The 21,475-nt window shown below is 38.8% G+C and overlaps 1 protein-coding gene across 5 annotated transcripts in view; it reads left to right on the top strand.

The window, feature by feature from the left end:
• The window catches only part of znf462 (zinc finger protein 462), a 110,185-nt gene that overhangs the window by 85,847 nt on the left and 2,863 nt on the right, over positions 1-21,475 (top strand). For 2 of the 5 annotated variants that reach the window (XM_060839832.1, XM_060839840.1), the window contains 7 exons: positions 7,558-7,752; positions 8,161-8,199; positions 8,774-9,035; positions 10,803-10,939; positions 11,477-11,700; positions 17,628-17,754; positions 21,326-21,449. In XM_060839832.1, coding sequence (XP_060695815.1) covers positions 7,558-7,752; positions 8,161-8,199; positions 8,774-9,035; positions 10,803-10,939; positions 11,477-11,700; positions 17,628-17,754; positions 21,326-21,449 — 1,108 coding nt within the window. The remainder of the gene's footprint in view (positions 1-7,557; positions 7,753-8,160; positions 8,200-8,773; positions 9,036-10,802; positions 10,940-11,476; positions 11,701-17,627; positions 17,755-21,325; positions 21,450-21,475) is intronic. The other 3 variants (XM_060839849.1, XM_060839858.1, XM_060839868.1) reach the window with 3 other exon arrangements.

A 21,475-nucleotide genomic window follows, 5' to 3' on the forward strand; every position in this document is an offset into this window, starting at 1 on the left:
TTATGACTTGGTGTGATGGCCTGACAGCAAAAGTTTCAGGAATTAGGACCTTGTAATCTTTTCATCTGGCATAATAGCTTCCAGTTTCCGTATACCTGGGGCACGGCATTTAATATACATAAAATGCACAAGTGTTTCAATGCTTAACCAAGTTGGTAAGACTGCAATCAGTACATTTTGTTGGTTTTAAATAAATTCTAAACGCTGAAATTTACTCCCAACCTCTCGCCTCCTTTAAGGCACTCCGTAAAACTGAGCGTTTTGACAAAGTTTTAGGTTAGCTGCCTTAATATCTAGTGGCTCCTTCACAAATTTTGTTTTATGCTGATCCAGTGTTTTTTGAAATTATAACGAAAGGTCACTTCCTTTTGTTTCTCAACTTAAAGTTAATATCGTGCTCACATTTCCTATGTCCCTGACAATTTCTTTCCTAACCAACCTGTTCAGAGATGTTATAATTCACCCCAGGAGCTGATTGGACGAACCTATGTCTCTCGGCTCAGGGATAGGGATACTACCACTGCACCACAAAAGGACCTTAACTGTCTCCTTAAATGATACACACAAAGTCATCCTATCATGCTAATGTTGCCTCTTTTAAAGAATTATCCAGATGGTTGCACTTATTCCTGTTCCTTCTCCTGAAAATTGATTCAATTTCCTTTTGAGTGTTGTTGAATTTGCTTCAACATTTCAGATTCTTATAGCGCATCAGCATTTTAAACACCAGAATGTCTCCTACTCTCCCTATGACTCTTTTTCCATTTAGGAATATGGTGGTCTACTGGTTATGTTTTAGATTAATAATCCCGAAGGCTGATGTAATGAACCAAAGGCAACAGTTCAAATCCCATCGCAGAAAGTGTGAAACTTAAATTCAATTAGCAAAATAAATCTGCAGGAAATAATGAAATGAGTGGATTCTCTTCAAACTCATCTGGTTCGCTGTTCATCATGGAACAAAGTCTCTTGTTCTTACCTGGTCTGCCTTACATGTGACTTCAGATGCAAGCATTACATGTGATTCACTCTTAATTGGCCTCAGAAAGAGCCTGGCAAACTGTTCAGTTGTAGCAAACTGCATTTTCTTGCAATAGTCCAAGAAAGCTGTTCACTGTCACTTTCTCGAGGGCATGAAGGGATAAGCAAATTAATGCTTCTCTTGTCCACATCATTCTCATCCCATCTAATGTCAAATAGATATATTTGAAAACGCAAACTTATAATTTTCTATTTGTTTGAAACATTTTCCTAATGTCTGCTACAAAATGATTAGAACCACAAGTCAATTGACCTTGTTTTAATGAATTCTCTAGTGACTGATTGATTTGCTCGTGACTAGCCTGTTTGGACCAACTACCAGAATTATTATCTTTAATGACAATGTGGTTTTTTTCTTTCATTGATCTAACCCCTTCCCCCTCTTTTACACCATTTCTGCAGATCTCGGGCACCATATTTGACAAGCAAATAGTGTTGATCACATCTGTCACCATATCCCTGATTGCCATTGTGCCACTGTTGGCAGATATGTCTACTGCTGTCCTTGCCCTAGACTTTGGCATTCACTCCCTGAACATTCCCACCTCTCTCTTTTGTTTTAATTGCTTGTTAAAGCTCATTTCTTTGCCTATGGTTTTAGTTACCTGTTCTAAATTTGTCTGTGTCCAAAGTTAATGCTTCTACGGAAGCACCTTTGAAATTTTGCAAGAGCTGCTATGTGAATGCAGGCTCTGGTTCAGCTTGCTTAAACGGTTTTAAGCACATTTTGAGAAATTTTAAACAGCTGTTCAAACCGCACGTTTACCCGCCATTAAATTTATACTCCCACAACCCAGTCAGACTCCAGAGCTCATGTCACTTGTACAATCTTTCTGGCTGAGTCAAAGCAGTGACTACTTTCTGACTTTTTGTGTTAATGTGATCACTGTAATCTGATTACCTCTTACAGATACAGATATTTTTCCCCTCTATATTATTTTTGGAAAGGGAAGAGTATTAGATATCTTGTCACCCCGTGCACCTAAAATAGGGATTCAGTGACCCCTGCTTATATATGCCTGTTCAGATATGTTTGAGCAGTGCACCAAGTAAAACTCAACTCTGAGGCAGTCAGGGAGTTATCACCTAAAATTAACAGTCTTCAGAGTGTAACTTCAGAGTACAAAAGCCAAGTATTGTGGATGTTGGAAATCTGAAACAAAAACAGAAAATGCTGGTGCAAGCAGGTTAGACTGCACCCCTGGAGACAGAAAAAAAATATAGCATTTTTGGGTTTGTGACTTCTTGAGTTGAATTCTGAAGAGAAGACACAGATCTAAAACATCACCTCTCTTTCCACCACCACAGATATTGGCAGATCTGCTGAATATTTCCAGTATTTCTTTTTTCATTGCTTAGGAGTACAGTATTGAGATAGCTAAGAATAATTGAATCTGCATAAAGCAATTTCAAGGATATTGTTACACTTCTGTCTGATATAGTACCCAGGGACTACCTGGATCAGACACTGAAAATTATGAATGGCTGGAAACTCCTATTAGTTTAAAACTGTCCACTATAAACACCAGGAACAATAAATCTCAAATTAAGAGACATGATTCTGTTGGGAGGATGATTGGAAGAAGAAGAGATTCAATTGTACGACTTGGAGCAGTAATTACCAACTGAAAGTTTAAAAAATAGATTTATGCTGACTGGCTATTCAAAGTAGAATGAAGCCTGAACGTCTCATGCATTTCTTGAACTGGGTGAAATTTATATTGAGATTGAACGCCATTTTGCATTTGATCAAAACAATGAAGTCTCCGATTCACCAAGGATCACTGTGTCTGTCTTGTAAAAAAAAGACTTGGAAGTGTAGCAGTAGCATTCATTTTTTTCCAATTTGCTTAGCAATTACAACCACCGCTTTTACATGCTGAAACAGTTGTTTTTAACATTCCCTTAAACAGTTTTTTCGAGACAATAGATGTTCCAGTTTGGCATCTCACAGCAGTGGATTAATGAGCTCGCTCAGTCTCCAACTGTAATAGAACCACATTACAAAGGAGCATCGTGCCCATTAAACCCATCATTTTATCACCGCGTTACCCAATTAATTCTTCATGCGCCGCCCAACCACTATTATGTAGTGTTTTGTAATTTGTTTCATATTTCAACTTGATGGCCTGCAATTCCTGAACTTAATTTATGGTGAGATTTGGTGGTAAAATTTTTATTTTTTTTTATTAGATCTGCATATGATCTGAGCCTGTGCTCTGCTCAGTTGTACAGCGTGATCCTTGATTATCCCTTTTCATTTATGTGCTCATGCTTAACACACTTAAATTTGTTAGCCACTAGTTTTAGATTATGTGCAAGTTGGATAAATCAACATGAATTGTAAGTAGAATGTGCAAGTTAGATTAGCATTAATGTCTTTTTAGAAAAGAATTCTTTAAATATTTAAAAGTCATAAAGTTTATATTATTAGCACAATCTGTGTTGCATATAAAATCATCTAAAGGTTCTTCGCTGGAGTCAAAAATTTCTCTCCCAGCACAGAGTGGGGGGAAAATCTGAAAAGACACCTGAAAGACTGTCATAAATTTGTGCATATTATCAATTGGTGGCAAATAATCAATCCAGACAAGGACTGACATAAAATACAGGAAGACTTTAATTTTCAATTATTTATCCTTTCTGCAAGTTAATTAAGTTCAACAGATAAAAATGAGGGAATACAGTAGGGTTGTAAGAATAGGGAAGTCACATATTACTTTGAAGGTGCATGTCCAGATAGGATGGCATTAAAGATTAGAAGCCATTTTTAAAAATAAGCACAAAAAGTAATAAGTTTTATTTCTGGAGAAATAGAATTGAAAACTAGGGAGTTAATTGAAATTCATGCAGTTTGATTGACAATTTAACAAGGGTATCACCCTAGACAGGATGCAGCGAAGACTTACAAAGGTGATATCAGAAATGTGTAAATACTACCAGGAAAAGATTGACAGGTTGGGTTCCTTTTGCCCTGGGGTTAAAAAAAAAGGAAGTCTCAGGGAGTGATCTAATAGAGATCCTTTAAATGATGAAAAGTTTTTATTGTGGATACAGATGTTGTTTCTTTTTGGCAGGAAAGAGTGTAACCAGAAGTAATTAATGTAAGATTGTTATCACGAAACCCGATAGGAAACTTAAAAGATTTTTTTTTACCAAGAGAATGCATCTCACTGCCATAGGGAGTAGTCAAAGTAAATAATAAAGATGTATTTGAGATGAAACTGAGCAAGTATGAGGGACAATTGAATAGATAATAATGATGGTAGATTTTGGTGAGAGGATGGTAGGAGGCTTGAATAGACCATAAAAACTCTGATGGATTGGTTGAACCAAGTGGTTTGCTTCTGTGTCACACATATATAAGCTATTAGTATTTATTTGTAATATACCCTTAACTATTGTAAATCTAAACAGCTATGATCTCCGAGCACCTTTAGATTGCAGTGTGCAAACAGTCATGTTCAGTTCTTTAAAAAGATTGTTTTCTCTTAATTGGGTTGAATAACGGAAGGACTGCTTCATTTACTGTGCTTTTGGACTGGTATCAGAATCTAATGTCAGTTTCTGGCTTATTAGTAAGCTTAGCTTATGTGCACCTTGGGGCTATTTTTCAAACTAGGATTTTCTCCAAATGTTGCTGCTGTGACATCAAGAAAAGCAATCTTTATGTAGTATTTTCTTAAGAATTAAGAGAATGTTTAGTCTGCAGTGGAAGGGGTGTGTGTGCAGTACAGCACCACACAAAGGTGGTTGGAGGTAGAAGAATTTATAGGGTCATTTAATGTATAATGTTTGAGGTGCTTCAGAAGAGTGTTATTATTTTGACATAATGTGATACTTGAACATGTGACCTTCATAAATCATGATGCCAGAATTTAAGCCAGACCAGCTGAAAACAAACCGGCTGGGGTCCACCCAGAGATTAGGTTTTTTGATCTGTTATTCTGAGATTTATTAATAAAGACCATAATACCATATCATTTTACAACTTCTCAAATTGTCCTGCCACCTTTTGTAATATTTTTCTGCAAATGATTCCAGTCCCCTTTGTTCCTGTATCACCTTTAAAATGTTCCCATTTGGTTCGTGTTGCCAATTTGTGGATCTTTTTGCACCTTCATGAGTGCCTCTGTCAGACTGGCTCAAAGCATACAAACCAGTGGGATTATTGTATAGCAGCATTCAATCACATTTGACACTTCTTTAATTATTATTAACTAGTTGTCAAGCTTTCACATTCTTGGTTCTAATGATTAATTTGCATTAAAGGAAATTAGAAGCTTGCTCTAAATCGATCACTACCCTCTCCACAATGTTTGGTTCAGTCAGAAACTCGTGACTAGCAGCAACCAATGCTATTGTGAATTCTTTCATCATTTCAAAAAGTCCTGATCCATTTTAGTAAGGTTTTGCTGGTCTGATGAAAGGAATTAGGGTTACTCCCCTTCAAGCACAGAGGTTTAGAGGAGATTCTTGAGAAGTGTTCACAATTGTGTTCTGATTTGATTAATTGATTAAGGAGAGATTGCCCCCATACATGGGAAGGTGGGCAAACTGAGGACGCTGATTTAAGGCAATTGGCAAAAAGCTCATGGGACAAATGAGAACGTTAGCTGATGAGTTGTTATCCTCTGAATGCACTCTTTGTAAAAGCAATGGAAGGAAGTTCAACAGTAACTTTCAAAAGGAGATTAGATAAACACTTGGAAGGAACCATTTTACAGGAATGTGAAAAAGGAACAGAGGAGTGCGCTTAATTGGCGAACATTATCTCCAAATGTCCTCCATCTGTGCTGCATAAATAATACTAGATCTAAGAGGCATAGCTATCAGGAGGGATTGTACCGGCTTAGGGCTCCATTCTCTAGAGGTGACCTGATGCTTTTAAATTTAAAGACTATTTCAGTAGGATAGATGTTTTCACTCATAGGAGAAATGAAAATCACCAGACATCAATATAAGATAGTCACTGCCAATGCAATGTGGAATTCAGTGAAGCATTTTTACCCAGTGTTTAAAATGTGGAACTCATTAGCAAAGGGAGTGGTTGAGGTGAATAGTTGCAGGTGCAATTACAGGAGAATTGAATAGATTCATAAGGGAGAAAGAAATAGAAAGCTATGTTGATGAAATGTGACTAACAGAGTTGGGAGGATGCTTATGGGATATGAACCCTGGCATGGACCAGGTGGGCTTGTTTGTATGCTGAACATTCTGTGTACCAGAAGAAATATGACTTGTGTGATGTCAGTAAGAAAGGACATGTAAACCTCCATTCATCAGTTTGATTTAAAGACAGAAACTAGAGAATAATTTCTATATATTTGTGAATCTGCAAGTGATTAATGAGTGGGGATACAGTAGATAAACCTTGGAAATCTTTTGCACTCTATTGATTTTTATTTTTTTCTTCCACTTTTAGCCAATTGTCTAAGACTGAGCATTGGTCAACATATTCTTGTATTTCTGTATCAACTTCACTACAATAAATATCTCAGGATGCTTATTGGAGGCATTATAAAATAAAACAACACTGAGATGCATGTGGAGATGTCAGGGCAGATGACTCAACACTTGGTCAGTGAGGTAGTTTTTCAGGAGTGTGTCAAATGGGGAAAAGAGAAGACACTTGCCTTTAAAATTGGGAAAATGTAAAGTGTGAGAATGAGAGATTACTGGAGGGTTAAAACTTATAGATTTAAGGTGATGCAGTACTGGGAGCCAATGTCAGACAGTGAGCATAGATGATAGATGCGTAGAAGTTGGTGCAAGCAGGGATATGAACAGCTGACTTTTTAAAAAAAACAAGTTAGATAGGTATCCAAATTGTGTAAAGTAATTCATAGCACTTTGCACATAGAGAACATTTCCCAAAACAGCCAAAACCATGTGGTTCACTAATGTCCTTTAGGGAATGAAATCTGTCATCCTTACCTGGTCTGGCCCACGTGTGCCTCCAGACCCAAAGCATTGTGCTTGTTTCTCAAATGCCCTGTGGGCAATTAAGACTGGGCAATGAATGCTGTCTGAGCCAGAGATGTCCACATCCAGTGAGTGAATAAAAAAAGCATTACAAATGCATGATATAAAGTCAAAGGTAAAGGATCTAGCACATTAATTTAGCTATTTACTAATGTGCAAAAGCTCTGTTTGTTTGCTCTTGGCATTGGCGCTGGGAGTATATGCTTCCCTGAGCGAATTGTTTAACTGAAAATGTGCCCTGGGAGCAGAGGGCATATTCTATTGTTTAGATAAAGATTCACGTGTGTGGGTGTGTGTTTATATCTATCACTACTACATTCTACAATATAATTAGGCAATGAATTTATGATGACATAAAGACATTTAAAGTGACCTGAGCTGTGTTTTGCCAGTTGAAAGCCAACTAACAGTTTTACGTACCATTTGCCCATAGCTACTTCAAAATTACATAATGATCTAAATGGTTAGGGGAGCCCAAAGCAGCATTTCGTTTCTCAAAAAAAGCATTTGCATTTTGTTGTGTCTTGCCAGTGGAGTGCACGTACAGCTGTTCCTACTGCTCCTTTTCCACACTGATGGTAAATCAGCTGAAACAACATGCACTGAAAGTGCATGGCCACGTACTGACCGTGTCCAAACTCCACACTGACCTTCCAGCAGCCTTCACTTCTGCCGAAAGCCCAACACAGACTCTGTCCCAGGCTGAGGGAGTAGCAGAATCAGATGGTAAGCTGCTCATGGCTATCTCTGATGTATGCAAGTCTTAAACTGAAGTTATTTTAAATGCCTTCAAACTGTTCATGAACAGAAGCAAGGCGCATGTGATTTTTTTTTTGGAAAAAGAATTCCATCTTATGTATTATAACTGTGCATGAATTTGCGTTCAAATTCTGCCACATTCCCCTCCCACACCCACCCCAACCATAAGACACAACATTCTTGGTTTTAAAGAGTTAAAAAGGGTAGGAGAATGTTTCAGTGAACATTGTATAACTCAAAACTTATGGGGAAAGCAATTACTGCTGTTGATGTATTTTTAGTTTTCTTTGGTTAAGAATTGTTTCTAGCTCATTTTAGAAGAGCATTTTCGGAAATTGTGTAAGACCCAGTTATTACTCTGTGTCCTTATTCCAGACCCCACCTTCTTAAAATTTCCCTTCGTCAGAAACAAAGGTAGGAGATGGTCAACGTTCTGTTTTGCGCTTTCTTTATCTGTCAACAATCCCTTATTGGCCATGTACAATTGTACAAAATTCAGTATTAATATTAATAAATAATGAAATTATGGTCTGCTCTTCCAAATTGCTTCTGCAGCCTAACAAAACGAATTGTCTGCACTGCTTTGTCCTGTAAGCAATTTTTAGATTGAAATTGATAACTGTTTTAAATCCCTAAAGTATGTTGCCCCCTCTGAACACTCTTTACCTGAGTAATGGTTGGAATTTCTCTGATGTCCATTGGGGACAGGGAAATTCTTCCCAGTTTTGTTTGATTCTGCTTCCTTGTTCTGCCTTGCTTTTCCTGCAACTCCCAAAGGGTTTCAGATGCTGTACTTGCTTTCCCAAGGCTTTCTGTTGCAAATGTTTCATACTGCCATTATTGGTTTGATAATGGGATTGTCTGGGGCCTTGGTTGTTGTGCTTCAAGCTTTTATCCACAATCTGCAAGTGGTGAGGGGAGGCTGGAAATTACTTGTGGACAGCTTTGGATTTTACACAGTTGATGTGCACCAACTCTTCATGTACAGATTCTTCATACTCTGAGCCACCAGATGTCCAACAACAGCTTAACCATTACCAAACGGCTGCGATGGCAAGAAACCGATCCAGTCCCATCCCGGTGCCATCTCCAACCACTTCCTGTGAACAGACAACTAAGGGCTATTTCAGTTGTGAGTTTTGCCAGTTTAATTCTGAATACATCCAAAGTATGAGGCGCCACTATCGAGACAGACATTGCGGCAAGAAACTCTACAAATGCAAGGATTGCCCATTCTTCACGGGGTTCAGGTAAGAAAATAAGATGGCAAGTAGCAAAAAGGATAACACGTGTTTTAAGTTTTGAATGGTGTTTATAATAAAAAGGAGCAGTCCTTTCTGTCCTTGAGCCTGCTGGACCATTCATTGAGACCATATGTGATGTTTATCACAGCTAGTTTTATTCTATATTATCTCCACTCAACAGAAATGTCTTTTACCAAATCCCTATTCAGTACTACAACTCTCCCTTCATATTCTTAAGTCCTTGCTGATTAAATCTGCCAGATTTTAGGTTCTGTTGATATTTTTGAGAATAACGCTATCCAAAATCACAGTAATTTTACAGAGGGGAAGTTATATAAAGATGGAATATGTGTGCTTCTTCCAAACACAAACATTTTATTTTGGACATCAAATTAAATCAATAATTTTTGTGCCCATTTGTAATTTGGTTTGAATTTTAGCTGTAAGAAGACATCGGCTAGGTTGGGGATATTTTCTTTGGTACAAGGGTGCTGAGGGGTATAAAATTGTGAGGGATTGAGACGGCATCTTATTCATTCTATTCTCCATTAGTAGAGATATCAAAAACCAGGAGGCACAAAATGAAACATAATTGGTGGAGAGGATAAGAGGGGAGTTGAGAATTTATTTTTCTCAGAGGGTGGTGGCAGTCTGGAACTTGCTACCTGAAAGTGGGACTTGCTCGAGGTGGAAACCCTCATCACATTTAAAACACTTGGAGATGTTGTAAACCTACAGGGCTATGGACCAAGAGCTGGAGAGTTGGCTTAGCTTTGATGGCTGTCTTTTGGGCTGGCACAGACAAGATGTGCCAAGTGCTCTCCTTCGGTAGCACCAATTTTCTATATTCCAGCCCACTGTGTAAACTATGTATTCTATTTGTGAACTGTTGGTGAGTAACTTCACTGCCAATGACTAAATCCTGCTGTGCATACATGTTCTGTACTATCAGCCTGACATCCAGGAGCAAAGTAATTCATCTATGAGAAGTAATGGATCTATGGGATTCTTTACTGCGGGGGGCTGTTGAGGCTGGCTCATTTGAAGGATATTTAGGTCCAAGATAGAGTGATTCTCTTAATCAGTCAGGGAATTGAGGGTTATGGGGTAAAAGCAGACAAGATGGACTTAATGGCCTCCTTCTGATCCTACGTCTTATGCTAAGGTTCTGGAGGGTGAACTGTGCTGCTAAGATCATATTCTTTCTCTCTTGTTTCACATTCAGCCACAGCGAGATTAACTAGAAGTGTTCTTAGTTCTGAAGGGTTCTAATAAAGTAAATAGTGACAACTGTTTTCAATGGTAGGAAGGTCATTATCCAAGAGGATTTAAGATAAGAAAGAACAGTGTAGAGATAGGGCAAGAATTTGGAGCTAAGATGGAAGGAGAGTAACGACATTGAGGTGCTGTATGATTTACAGTTGCTAATTTCTTGTGTTCTTTTGTAGAACCAAGATAAATGAAGATTTTTTTTACTTTACACTGTGTTATGATCTGGAATGCACTGCCTCAGAGAGTGGTGGAAACAGATTTAGTAACTAAGCTCAAGCATTTATCCAATTCTCTTTTGAAAGGAGAAATTTTCAGGAATGTGTAAAGACCAGGGGAGTGGGAGTAATTGAATAGCTCTATCAGAAGGGGTATGAAGAGCCAAATGGCCTCCACCATTGTGTTGTATAAGTATGTTTTAAGATGCCAAGTGTGAAATGAAGGTGCGCCTCTCCTGTTTAAGGCTTTTAAAGTCAGTGGTGATGTTTTATGTTTGTGTTGCAGGTCTACATTTTCTATGCATGTTGAGGGGAGCCACACCGCTCCTCCTGTTGAGGGTCCTAAGGACCTGCGTTGTCCTCTCTGTCTGTACCACACGAAATACAAAAGCAGCATGATTGATCATATCGTCCTTCACAGAGGTGAGGTTCCTTTTGTGCGAGGGCACGTGGGACGTGAGATACATCAAGTCAGAGCTTTAATGGAAAGGGAAAGGGTGGGTAATTGGTTGTCAGTGTTCCAGAGCATCTGTAACATTTTATCTTTTCTGAATTTTGAAATATTTTCAAACTGATTGCATCTCTCTTGACAAAACTTTGTAGTTGTAAAGTCTGATGACAATAACCCTTTCAACAAAATGTTTTGTCTCTGCTAGCAATAGACACTTCACAGCTCATCATACTACACTCTGAAATATGCCAATATATTCTTGTCTTGGGGAAACTGAATTCTCATGTCATTGATTTTAATAAGTATGTCTAATTGCTGGCCTCAAATTAATTGCAGACTTCAGTCTTCATGTTACGCTTGCCTCCAGAGCATAATAATCTTAATCTTGAAAAATTAATGCGTTGCTTTTGTGTTCATTTGTGAGCAGCATTTCATCCTTTCGGGTCTAAAGGTGGCAATTTGTGAGGCTTGTCATGACGTATGTTCTTTCATCTTTTATCTTTCAACAGAGGAGAGAGTTGTGCCCATTGAAGTCCGTCGTTCAAAGCTGTCCAGGCACTTGCAAGGAATTGTTTTTCGTTGTGATAAGTGTACCTTCACCTGCTCCAGTGATGAAACTCTGCAACAGCATATGGAAAAACACAAGGAAATGAAACCGTACAAGTGCCAACTGTGTTATTATGAGAGCAGAATAAATGATGATTTGGAGAACCACCTTCAGGAAGAGCACAAAGTAACTTTGATTATTATTATGGATTGTGTCTTCCTCCTGGTCTGTAATTTAGTAATTAAACCACCCCATTAACAATCTCCAGTTAAGTATTTTCCTACCATTAAGCACAGCGTTGAACACTTCAAGTTACCTCCACCCTACTAATTCAGATTAATTGTTGACACAATTAAGTAGCTTCAACTAGTGAATGATGACTTCACAAATTTACATTGAACATTCGAAAAGAAACTGGTCAGTGCCAGTGTTAACACTCCACATGAGCCCCCATGCATCCCAAAGCTATTTCTTTCTCTGTTGTGTTTATCTAGCTCTTTCTCAAATGCATTTTGCTGTTTCTCTCAACTCAACGTGTTAATGAGTTTCACAATCTTGAAATGATCTTGAGTAAAGAAGTTTCTCCTGAAATGGCCCTTTGACTTAGTAGTGACTAATTTGTAATGATCTCACCTAAACTTATGAGCCTATTATCCAAACATCATATGTAACTTTCAGCAGCCTTTTCATTTGACTACAATGTGGTAATATAGTTAGTTATTATGTATACTTATACCCAAATAAGTTATATGCTACAACTGTAGAGATAAAGGAATAGCTTACCTAGATAAATACTCCAAACTTTAGATCGTGGCATTTAAAAATTGGGTCTGGAAGCACCTAATGTGTAGTATCTTTATATTCAGTAACTACATTATTGATAGGGGGAAAATGCATACTCTGGTTGATGGGAAAAGCTACAAAGAATGCAAATTAATGCCCTGAAGTCTGAAAATTACAACTTTTTACAGTTGCCTTGTGAATGGCCAGTGCAGTTCAAAACTAGTCCAAGGATTTACTGAACTCCATGCTCAGACAGTGATGTCAGAAAAAGTCAGCCAAAATTGCACCTAAAATTATAGTATTAGTATCGTTCATTCAGGAAGATGGGGGGGAAGAGTAGCAGAAGTTACCTGCTGGTCCTTGAGAAGCGAAGGCAGTATTCTGCATTTCATGGCCCCTTGGCATGATAGGATCATGAACTGATTCATCACTGAAAGAAGTTTCTCAGTCCATTGTTCCTCTGTTTGTTTGAAAGAGCTGCCCAATTACTCCCATTCCCCTGCCCTCACCAGCAACAAATGTCAGGTAGTGACTTGTTGCATCAATTCCCATCTGGAACTTTTGTCAGTTAGTTTAAATCTGTTCTGTATGATTTGAATCAAGAACCTTCAATATATTCTTGTTATGTTTTTGATTCTGTCTGATAACTAAAGCTGGGAAAATTAATGATTGACCAACCTTTAAACAAAATGGGTAATGAAATGTGTGTTATGGGGCTTAAACTCTGCAGGTTAAGTTGGTAGTTCAGTCAATTTGAGCCATTAACGCAACTTGGGCTAATATTCACGGTTAGGATCCAATCTTTTGAGTTTTAGAGAACAGTACTGTCTTGGAAGAGTGGTCCAGAATGATGAATATTTTGGCATTGTTCAGCTCAGTGTTGAGTCAGAGATTACCACTTAAAATAAACTGGTAAAACTGAATTGTTACTTAAAAAATCTTACAAAAGAAGCAGAGTCAGGTAAGTCTTTTTTTAATGCAGTGTTTTTTGCTGTGATTTAGAATGCACTGCTTGAAGGGAGAGTGGAAGCAGTTGCTACAGCAACTTCTAAAGGTGGGTGAGATAGATTTTCAGAGCTGTGGGGAAATTGGCAAGGAGTGGGACTAAATGGATAGGCCTTTCAAAGCAAAAGCACTAGTGTGAACGGCTGATTGGCCGCCTCCTAGTCTTATCATGAAGAAAGCTGCTTTGAAAAGGAATGATGCAGCGTTGCAGTTTTCTTGTTTTCCAATTGAACCATGGTTGAAGAAACATTTCAACTAAATCACCCCTTAAAACATTGCAAATGCTTTCTTTTCAAGTATTTTACCTAATTTCTCTTCTGAAAGTTACAATTGAATCAGTTTCCATCACCCTTTCAGACAGTGTATTCCACATTATAGCAATACATATTAAAAGATTCTCATCACTTTTCTGGGTCCTTTGCCAACTATTTTACCATATTAAAGCCCTTCATAATTTTGAACACCTCTGTTAAATATCTCATTAATTTTCTCTCCTTTCAGGGGAACAGTCTTTCCATGTAACAGAAGTCCCTCATTGCTGGTATCACTTTGTAAATCTCCTCAGCACCTTGTCAAATGTGTTGACATTCCTCGTACAATGTACTGCCCACAATTGAACACAATGCTCCAGCTAAAACCTAACCAGTTATTTACAAAGGTTTGGCATAACTTCCTTGCCTATGGCATTTTGTTTGGATGAACAAATATAGAGGCAATGTTTGTGTGTTTATTTGATGCTGGCAACCTTTGCATTTCTATATTTAGGATTTTTTCTGATAAGAAAACAAAAAAGAGAAAGCGCACAATGGAAAAGTAATTGATGTGATGGCACTTAGTGCTATAATTCTGCCAATCAGTGTTTTCTAATCTGCATTGGAAAGCCTCCCAGAATTAATTGCTACATTTTCGCATGTAATAGTCTTACATATGTAGAAACATAGAAACAGGAGTAGGTCATTTGACTCATAATGCCTGCTCAGCCATTCAATATGATCATGGTTGATCATCAAGCTAAAAACCCTAAACCTGCACACCCCCATCACCAATACTCCTTGATCCCTTCAGCCCAATAAGAGCTACATCCTCCTCCTTCAAAATGTGCAGCGTTTCCACTTCACCCACTTTCTGTGGTAGCGAATTCGACAGACTTGCCATTCTTTTTGGGTGAAGAATTTTTTTTCTCTGTCTCAACCCTAATAGGTTAACCCCTTATTCCTTAAACTGTCACCCCTGGTTCAGCACAAGCACAACCCCAACCATTAGGCACATCCTTCCTGACTAGTCCTATTAGAATTTTAATAGCATTCTGAGATTCCTCCCCTCATTCTTCTAAATTCCAGTGAATATAATCCTAGCTGTGCTGTCCCAAAAATTAATTTGGTTAATCTTCACTGCACTCTCTCTAAAACAAAAACATTCTTCTTCAGATAAGGAGAACAAAACTGCACACAGTATTTCAAGTGTGACCTCACCAATGCTGTGTATAGTTGCAGAAAGACATCCTTAATCATGTACTTGAATCCTCTTTCTCTGAAGACCAATATACGATTTGCTTTCTTTACTGCCTGCTGTACCTCCACACTTATTTTCAGCAACTGGTACACAAGGATATACATGTCTTGCTGAGTATTTTCTTCTCTCAGTTTACAGCTATTCAAATAATAATTGGCCTTCCTGTTTTTGCTACCAAAGTCGATAACCTCCTATTCATCCACATTATATTACACCTGCCATGCATTTTCCCACTCAACCCGTCCAAATCACACTGCAACTTCTCTGCATCCTCCTTACAGCTCACCTTTCTTCAGCTTTGTATCAACTGCAAATTTTGCAGTATTACATTTAGTTCCCTCATTTAAATCATTAATATATGTTGTGAATAGCCTTGTTTCCTAGTTGCTGCCTGCTAGTCAGGAAAAGGCTGTTAACCAATTTTCTGTCCATCTCAATGCACCACCCCCAATCCCATCCTTTTAATTTTGCAGATTAATCTCTTCTGTGGGACTTTTTCAAAAGCCTACCTAAAATCCAAATAAACTACATTCACTGGCTCCCTCAATCTACTTCACTCATTACAACCTCAATGAATTCCAGTAGGTTTGTCAAACATGATTTCCCTTTTCTAAATCCATGCTGACTGTTGATTCTATCTTTGTTTCAAAGTGCTCTGCTATAAAATTGTTGATAATCTACTCTAGTATCTTCTCTAATACTAATGTCAGACTCACTGGCCTATAATTTTTTGTTTTCTCTCTATCTCCCTTTTTAAATTGCGATGTTACATGAGCTACCCTCCAATCTGTACGATTTAGTTTAGAGTCCAAAGAATCTTGAAAGGTGACCACCAATGGTTCCACCACTTCCTTACATACGCTGGTTGTAGGTTATCAGGCCCTGGGGATTTATCATCCTTTGATCCCATCAATTTTGTGTGCACCATTTCTTTACTAACGCAGTTTTACTTTAGTTCTTCCATCTCACTAAAACCCTGTGTTCCCTATCAATTCTGGGAAAATATTTGTGTCCTGCTTTGTGAAGATTGAAGTGAAGTATAAACGTAGTTCATCAGCCATTTCTTTGCTCCCCAGTATAGATTCATAGAGTTATAGAGATGCACAGTACGAAAACAGACCCTTCAGTCCAACTCGTCCATGCCGACCAGATATCCCAACCCAACCTAATCCCACCTGCCAGCATCCAGCCCATATCCCTCCAAACCCTCATTCATATACCCATCCAGATGCCTTTTAAGCGTTGCAATTGTACCAGCCTCCACCACTTCCTCTGGCAGCTCATTCCATTCACATATCACCCTCTGCATGAAACAGTTGCCCCTTAGGTCTCTTTGATATCTTTCCCCTCTCACCCTAAACCTAATGCCCTCTAGTTCTGGACTCCCCCACTCCAGGGAAAAGACTTTGTCCATGCGGCTCCACACAAAGGCCGTCTTGCTGATCTTTGCGGGGGCCCTATTCTCTCCCAAGTTACCCCTTTGTCCTTAATGTATTTGTAAAAATCCTTTGGATTCTCTTTAACTCTATTTGCCAAAGCTATCTCATGTCTCCTTTTTGCCCTCCTGATTTCTCTCTTAACTATACTCCTACTGCCTTTATATTCCTAAGGATTCAGTCGATCTATCCTGTCTATACCTGACATTTGCTTCCTTCTTTTTCTTAACCAAACCCTCAATTTCTTTGGTCATTCAGCATTCCCTATACCTACCATCCTTTCCTTTCCGTACCCCTGTTTCTGACTTTAAGGGATTGACATGAGTTTTCAATAATCTTTTTCTCTTTACATACCTGTAGAAGTTTTTACTGTCAGTCTTTTGTGTTCCGCGCAAGATTACTCTCATACTCTATTCTCCTGTTCTAAATCAATCCCTTGGCCCTCCTTTGCTGACTTCTAAACTGTTCTCAATCATCAGGTCTATTGTATTCTCTTGCCAATTTGTATGTGGTTTTTTTCTTGCCTCTGATACTATTTCCACCTTCCCTTGTAAGCCATAATTCGGCCACTGTTCTCTTTGCATCTTTCCGCCAAACGGAAATAACCAATTTTTTAGTTCAGCCATTTGCTCTTTGAATGTTTGCCATTGCCTATCCACTGTCTTTCCTTTCAGTAACATTTCCCAATCTGCCTCAGCCAACTCTTGCCTCATGCTATTGTAGTTTCCCTAATTAAGACTCCGCAAACGACTTGGGGTTTGCACACCTGATGTTGGTACTGTGTGGTAATGCTAAAAGCGTAAGGCAGGGATTAGAATTCCTTTCACTTTGGAAACTTTGAACACCATTTCCAGGCTTTTATTCCTAGTATGGTACTGAGGGAGTGCTGCCAATATCCTGATTACCCCCTTGGGTGTATCATTGTTTTGAAGAGGACCGTGAGAGTTCTCCATTTCCAGATCAATTTCTATCTGTTAACCCACATGACAAAATTAATTATCTTGTCATTAATTGCACCGATACTTTGTTTTTTGGGGGCAGGTGCTTGCATTGCACAAATTTGACTGCCACATTATCTTACGTTATAATAGACGCTACATTTCAAAAAGCATTTCCTCGGTTGTAAAGGGCTTTTAGAGTCCTGAGGTCAAGAAAGGTACTGTATAAATACATGCTTTTTTGTCACGTCTGTAATGCTGATGCATTTTTAGAATTTTGAGAATCTTAAAACTTTTGTCACATTGGATGAAATGGAGGAATATCAGAGGACACACAAACTCCAGTGCAGACCAGTTCATCTGAACGTCCTGTTGCTTTGCTGTAAATTCCATTCAAGCCTTTGAATGTTCAGTAGGCTCTTCTTTTCTCTATTTTCAGGTGGTTCGCAACTTTGAATTGGTAGGTCGTGTAAACTTGGACCAGTTGGATTCTAAAGATAAGGACTGGCTCAGTAGTGAAGAAGAGGCTAGAGAGGAGGAAAAGGGCAACATCGTTGAACAAAGGGGTTCGTACTTTCAAGAATTTATTTCTAAAATAAATTTACCCTGTCATTCTAGTCTTGTGTTCCAACTGAATATGTTGTCTCAAGGTGGTTTGTAAATACAGAGAATGTGAGAAGGAAACAGATCCAAATATATCATTGTCTGCCTAGCACCCATCGGAAAGTGCATTTTTTTGGCAGTGACCAATCTGCCAGTCACTGGCTTCAACGAAAACTGGGACATCCTGCAGGACTTGTCGCAAACAGTGTGCTTTCCAAAGAGCAAAGTGAACCATTTGCATTGTCTACTTCAAATGAATTGCAGGGACAATTCTAAGCACAAATGATCTGCGTTAAATCAATCTTGGTCACTTCCAGAGGTGGCCAACAGATGGGGGTAGCCCAGCGTTTCCACTGCTGTGTTGCCACCGTATGCAGACATTGTTAAGCTGGCAGATGGTGGTAAAGGGTATCCTGTCTGGGGACTGAAAGTGCTCCACTGCTCCTGAGGCAGTGCATTACCATATCCGATTTGGAAGCCAGGCTATTTTTAGAAGTGATTCAGAGTATTCATTCTTGTTAACAGAAATGCTAGGATAAATTATCTGTTAATTTGTGTATCTAATTGCAATTTCCCTCTCATATCTGTAACCAATATCAGAATTCAATGCATCTTGCAACAAGTTTTAGTCTACTAAATTGGAAATACCGAATCCTGGTTTCATTTCAGTGTGATTGTGCAGTACCCATTTTTAGTATATTTAACCCCTAAATGAATATTGAAGGACTGTTAATACCATATGTTTTTAAAGCAAACAGCCCCTTCCTCAGCTAATAGTTTCTCAAGTGCCAGCTGTACCTGATTAGGAAGCAGTCTGGGAGTAAAAGTCATGGGTTCAAATCCCAATCCAGGGAGAGACAAACACGATTCTGGGTGACCCACGTTTTCAGAGATGTTCCATCTGGACCCTGGGTGGATGTAACAGATCATGTGGCGCTATTTTGAAGAATAGAGAAGTTCTACTAAATATTCCATTCAATAGTTATCCTTCATCCAACACCATTAAAACAGATTGTATTTATAAACGTTTTTTTAGTGTAATAGAATAGACCAAGCTCCTTCCAAATCATTTATTGAATAAATTTTGGCATTTGAGGTGTTCTAAGACGATATTAGGACACATCATCAAAGATTTGGTCAAGACACAAAAACGGTGCTAGAGAAACTCAGCAGGTCTGGCTGCATCTGTGGAAAGAAAAACAGAGTAAATGTTTCAAGGCCAGTGACCCTTTGTCAGAACAGGGTCACAGAGGGTCACTGGATTAGAAGAGTTAACTGTTTTTCTCTGCGCTGATGTTGCTATGCCTGTTGAATTTCTCAAGCATTTTTGGTTTTTATTTCAGATCTGTGATCCACAGATCTTTTTTAGTTTAGTCAAGGCAGTGGGTTTTAAGTAGCATTTCAAAAGAAACAAAAAAAGGGATGTTTTAAAGAGGGAATTCCAGAGTATACAGCCCAGTAGCTAAGTGGAGTGATTAAACATAGAAAATACAAGCAGTAGCATTTAGCCATTGAGCCTGCTCTGCCATTTAGTATGATCACGACTAGTCATCCAACTCTGTACCATGTTCCTGCCTTCTCCCTATATGCATTGATCCCTTTAGCCTTAAGAACTATACCTAACACCCTTTGAAGCAGTCAACATTTTGGTCTCAACTACTTTCTATATCATTTGAGGATCGTAGGACTGGAGGGGATTTGTTTTTTGTTCTTTCATGGGATGTGGGTTTTGATGAAAAAAAATCATAATCTTATTACCTACCTCTGCTTGAACTTGAACTGAGTAACTAGGCCATTTCAGAGGGCAGTTGAGATTGCTGTAGATCCAGAATCACACTTCAGCCAGACCAGGTGAGGATGGTCCATTCCTTTCCCTAAAGTTTTTTTTTAATGACAATTAGTCATAGAGTCATCAAGATGTACAGCATGGAAACAGACTCTTGGTTCCAACCAGTCCGTGCTGACCAGATATCCCAACCAAATCTAGTCCCTCCTGCCAGCAGCCAGCCCATATCCCTCCAAATCCTTCCTATTTATTAGATTAGATTATTTAGTGTGGAAACAGGCCCTTCGGCCCAACAAGTCCACACCCACGCAGACCTATTCCCCTACATTTATCCCTTCACTTAACACTACGGGCAATTTAGCAAGGTCAATTCGCCCATCCAAATGCCTCTTAAATGTTGCAATTATACCAGCCTCCACCAATTGATAACAAATTTCATTCACACCATTGAGGAGTCTAGCTTTCACTTCCAATTTTTTTTATTACTATAAACCTTTTCATAAATCAGCACCGAAAGGACCAGCAGTGTCCTGGCTGATCAAGAGGTCCACATAATTGATGTAAAACACGCAGTAAGTAATAGAAACCTAATGCAGGGGGTATATACATCAACGTTCTACTTTATTTACAGCATAGATCTCTTTGTGTAACTTTGCCTTGAATAACCTTACCAGCAAGAGAGCCTTCTCACTCGCACCCTCAGCTGTCTACTCGGACATTGCAATGTTTCAGTAAACTTGCACTATTTGAGGTGTGTATTTTTTTCCAGTTTATTGGGAGTACTGGTTCGTAAGGTGCTGGTTAAATCCAAAGCTTGCTGTAATTTAATTTAAATTCCACCCACTGTTTTGTCCCCTAGACCATTAACTCGGGTCTCTAGATTATTAGTCCAGAGACATTGCAGTCGCTCCCTTCAATTACAGAGCTGCAAAGTGATGAAACCATAAAGGGAGCGGTACATCATTTTGAGGATTTTAAAGTTGAGACATCACTTGACTCAGAGCCAAAGTGGATCAGCAAACCCAGGCTGATTTTTATAACATTTTATGGGGCGGCACAGTGGCTCAGTGGTTAGCCCTGCTGCCTCACAGCACCAAGGTCCTAGGTTCAATTCCAGCCTCAGGTGACTGTGCAAACTCCACACCTTCTCTGTGGGTTTCCTCACAGTCCAAAGATGTACAGGTTAGGTGAATTGGCCATGCTAATTTGCCCCATAGTGTTAGGTCATTAGTCAGAGGGGAATTGGTCTGGGTGGGTTACTCTTCTGAAGATCGGTGTGGACTGGTTGGACCGAAGGGCACTGTAGGGAATCTAATCTAATCTCACTATTTGCAGAATTTTCGAATGCAAATTGACTGCTGCATTTTTTCACATTAGAACAGAGGCCCTTTCGGATGTCCTGAATATAAAAATAGAAAATGTGCAAAGTAACTGGACACCTTTTTCTGTTAGCATTTCCTTGTGCAGCATGACTTGTATTAAGAACTGGGTGTCTACATCCCATCCAGTAATAACAAAAAAATCTGTTAACGAACAAATGACAAAGCCATTGTTTGAACAAGATTTGTGGCATTTAAAAAAAAAACACACAAATGATTTAAGAGGGAACTTCATTAAACCTGCCTTTAATTCAAAAGATCATTTGTACCACTCCATTCCAACTATCCCTCCAAACTTTGGGTAATCTGTGTATCATTGCATTTGTTCAAAGACAGATTTTGTTAATTTTGGGATCATTTGTATTACAGGGATTGAAACATGCCCAGGAAGTGGCACACGTATTTACAATGAAAAAAGATTCCCATGCGAATTCTGCGGACGAACATTTGCTCGTGGTTTTGATTGGGAACGTCATATTCAACGACATGAAATGTAAGAACTTAAACTTGTCTCACAAC

Source organism: Hemiscyllium ocellatum, chromosome 2 (genome assembly GCF_020745735.1).
Source record: "Hemiscyllium ocellatum isolate sHemOce1 chromosome 2, sHemOce1.pat.X.cur, whole genome shotgun sequence".
NCBI classification, from domain to species: Eukaryota; Metazoa; Chordata; class Chondrichthyes; order Orectolobiformes; family Hemiscylliidae; genus Hemiscyllium; species Hemiscyllium ocellatum.